This window comes from Bison bison, unplaced genomic scaffold (genome assembly GCF_000754665.1).
Source record: "Bison bison bison isolate TAMUID 2011002044 unplaced genomic scaffold, Bison_UMD1.0 scf7180017864309, whole genome shotgun sequence".
NCBI lineage: Eukaryota > Metazoa > Chordata > Mammalia > Artiodactyla > Bovidae > Bison > Bison bison.
The window spans coordinates 4,453,941-4,457,589 of NW_011494881.1; the positions used below are offsets into that span (position 1 = coordinate 4,453,941).

Below are 3,649 nucleotides of genomic sequence, written 5' to 3' on the forward strand. Positions count from 1 at the left end.
TCATAAACATAAATAATTGGGTTATTCAACAAGGAATCTATTGTGGATTCAACATTGTTTGCTTGCAGTGAAGCCCATTTGGGTCACCTCCTTCTCATTTGTCTTTCCTCAGTGGCACTTCAGAGGGGTGAGCTGAGGAAACATGCAGAAAGGCACAGTGCTTAATAGCAATGCTTTGTCTATCCAGCTCTCGGCTTGGCTCTCACCTGGCTTTCTGGATGAATACACAGTAGACTAATGATAGGGGGGCTCTCATCCGACTTTGCCAACTCTGCCCTCCATTCCAACCCAAATCATGCATCCCCTGCGCCCCAAGAGAAAGTCCTCGGCCTACGGCCGGCAGACTGTGGTGTGCAGGGCCCAGGCTGGGCATCCGCCTCCAGCTCCCGTTGGCCTGTTGAGTGCTGCGTGGTGAAGTCAAGAGGCCATTCATCAGCGAAGACCCATGATTAGAATGACCACTCGTGCTGCAAGTGGCAGGACAGGACACGGAGTCCCTCCAAGAGTTCCTCTGGGGTGGGGATGCTCAGTGTCCACAGGCCTTTGGCCCTTTCCCCCATCACACATCCAATTCATTTCCAAACTTGCTGCCTGTGAAAAGGCAGTCACCTTAGGAGACCCAGCCAACCTGTAGGCAAATAGCAGCACATGGGCAGAAGTCCACGTTACTTACCCTTGTGTACCCTGGGGCAACTGGACAGGGGCCCTGAGAGGCCCCAGGTGCTGGGTCACAGGATACCAGCCAGAATAATAAAGCTATACTTTGAAAAATATCTTCATAAAATAGTGTCTCATGGAGGGAACATACGATTTTCTAGCCACTCTGGTCAAGAAGTAAAACCCAGCTCAGAGCAGCTGGGGTGGGCTAGGAGAATAAGACAAATCATAGCTTTCCGTGAACCACTGCTTCATCACCCATACATGCCAAGTCAGAAGAGATCCTGGGTCCCAACCTGGGGCCTCTGTTCTCAGGGCTCACGCAGACACTATTTTCAGGAACTTTGTCTAGCATCTGAAACCTCCACACATTATTCACAATAGTCAAAATGAGGAAGCAACCCAAATGTCCACCTGCGGATGAATGGATAATGACTGGTATATCCATACAATGGACTATTACTCAGCCTTTGAAAGGAAGAACATGACACCTTCTACAACACGGACGAACCTTGAAAACATTATACTCAGTGAAATAAGCCAATTGCAAAAGGACAAGTCCTGTGTGATTTCACCCCTACAAGGTACCTAGAGTGATCGAATTCATTGAGACAGAAAGTAGAATGGCAGTTACCAGAGGCAGGAAGAAACAGGGAGTCATTGTTTAATGGGTACAGAGTTGCAGTTTGAGATGTTAAAAAAAGTTCTGCAAATGGACAGTGACGGTTATACAGCAGTGTGAAGGCACTCAATGCCACTGAACTGTACACTGAAAAATAGTTACAGGATAAATTTTATGTTGTATATGTATTTTGCCACATACACAAGAAACCAAACACTCCACAGATACCCACAAGGCCTCACCTCTCCTGAAAGCATCGAGTCATGCCTGAATCAAATCAAATCTGAATAAGCAGACACAGCCTTGATGGATTTTTTTTGAAAAGAAATAAAAATACCAGCAAACATATGAATTATGGCCTAGTGCAATTTTTTATTTTTTCTTTTGGCCAACCCTGTCTTTCAAAGCATGGCATCTTTGGGGAAAAGTGAAACAAAGGGGCCTTGATAGAAGGTTGGCTTGGGTGAGTGCCCTGGTCTCCCCCTAGGCTGTGATTCTGTGGTTGGGGAGGCCATGCTAAGGGAAAAACATGCACTGGAGGAAAGACCAGACAGTGTCTCCCAACAGATCCCCCAGCCACAGGGACAAGCCTTTGGATTTAAGATGGCCCTTTCTCTGGTCTGTTTTTAGAGCCTGGCATCAGAGTTCTTTAAGGCAAGCAGCCGGGAATTCTCCAGCCTATACTCTAGTGACACAGAACACTGACAGAGAACCAGAAGTGGGTCCCAGACACGTACTAGCGAATGAGGGACAGGATGGCACACCCTTTCCTGAGACCCTCGTCCGTCATTCCTAGACACTTTGACTGGGGTGGGGTCATGATGGATCTTGGCAGCCTGCTCCATTCATGGGTTATAGATAGCATACACAGAACAGCGCAAGCCAGATATTACAAGAGTAAACACAATAGACTCTCACTTCCCAGACCAAGAGCTTGGGGCGGGAGGGTGCGATTGCTGGTTCTGTGAGCATTCTGGCTCACCATCAGGCAAACAGCATTTGTGGGAATTTCCACCTCTCCTCCCCAATCCACCTTCCTTGAGAGGCAGGAAGGGGCATGGGAAGAAGCCATCAGAAGACAATTCTAACTCAAACCCTGCCCCCCACCCCCACCGTGGGCCCCTCTTGGTCCTTTTGAGCCTCAGTTACTTCGAGAATGGCAGAATCTCCTTCAGCCCATTTGCATGGGTCAAACGTGTCTGGGGACATGCTTGTAGAAAATACTGTACAATGGCTTAGGAGTTTTCTTCTGCCCCTACATCTAGTTAGTACTTAGAGTGGAGTCAACAGGGTTAAGTCATCGTGTGTCAATTAAGAAAACTAGTGGAGCCTCAGAGTCACATTCTCTGCCCTGGAAATGTTTCTTTTTTATTCACTAAAATTCTGGCAACAGTGTGTGTTCTATAGAGATAAGGAGGAAGTATCCAGTTAACTACAGATGACTGGGGCCATGCAAGGATCACAGGGTAATCCCAATTCCTCCCACCTCCTGGAGAGAAGCCTCTCTCCTCAAGGTGATGCAGGCATGCTGGGTGAGAGCCAGAGCAAACAAGGGGTGGATCCCATCCTTTTTTAGGGCACATGAGTTATCCATGCTATGGAGAGGTTTAGTGCTTGTCATCCCAGAGGCCTCAGAGGACACCATAGCTTTGGTTGGCCAACTTCGCCCCCACAATCCCCTGGAGGGAGCAGGGAAAGGGCCTTGGGAATGCTGTGTACTTGTAGCTCTAGTGAGCAGATGTATTTTGGAAGGCTGAAAGCGGGTGCTCTGCCCTCCTTTCCTCCTGTCTGTGAATAAATAAACTGATGCTTCTTGTGACCCTGCAGCTGCCTGTCACATTGTGAGCTCTGATCTGGGTCTGGGTGATGGTGGTGGGTCCTATGAGAGAGGAGGGAGGGCAGACACCCCCTTCTCTGGGCTCAGACCCAGACTCTCTGCAATTGACACAGGCTCCCCAGGGATTGTTCTGCAATTGCTCAGGCATCAGTTCAGCTCAGTTCAGTCGCTCAGTCGAGTCCAACTCTTTGCGACCCAATGGACTGCAGCACAAGACCTCCCTGTCCATCACCAACTCCCGGAGCTTGCTCACTCACGTCCATCAAGTTGGTGATGCCATCCAACAAACTCATCCTCTGTTGTCCCCTTCTCCTCCTGTCCTCAATCTTTCCCAGCATCAGGGTCTTTTCCAATGAGTCAGTTCTTTGCATCAGGTGGCCAAAATATTGTAGTTTCAGCTTCAGCATCAGTCCTTTCAATTAATATTCAGGACTGATTTCCTTTAGGATTGACTGGTTTGATCTCCTTGCAGTCCAAGGGACTCTCAAGAGTCTTCTCCAACACCACAGTTCAAAAGCATCAATACTTCGGTG

The 3,649-nt window shown here is 48.4% G+C and overlaps 1 protein-coding gene across 1 annotated transcript in view; it reads right to left on the bottom strand.

Moving 5' to 3' along the window:
• Window positions 1-330: 330 nt before the first annotated feature.
• Window positions 331-3,649, bottom strand: part of NPFFR1 (neuropeptide FF receptor 1) — a 12,395-nt gene continuing 9,076 nt past the window's right edge. The window contains exon 6 of the mRNA XM_010852393.1: window positions 331-404. Coding sequence (XP_010850695.1) covers window positions 331-404 — 74 coding nt within the window. The remainder of the gene's footprint in view (window positions 405-3,649) is intronic.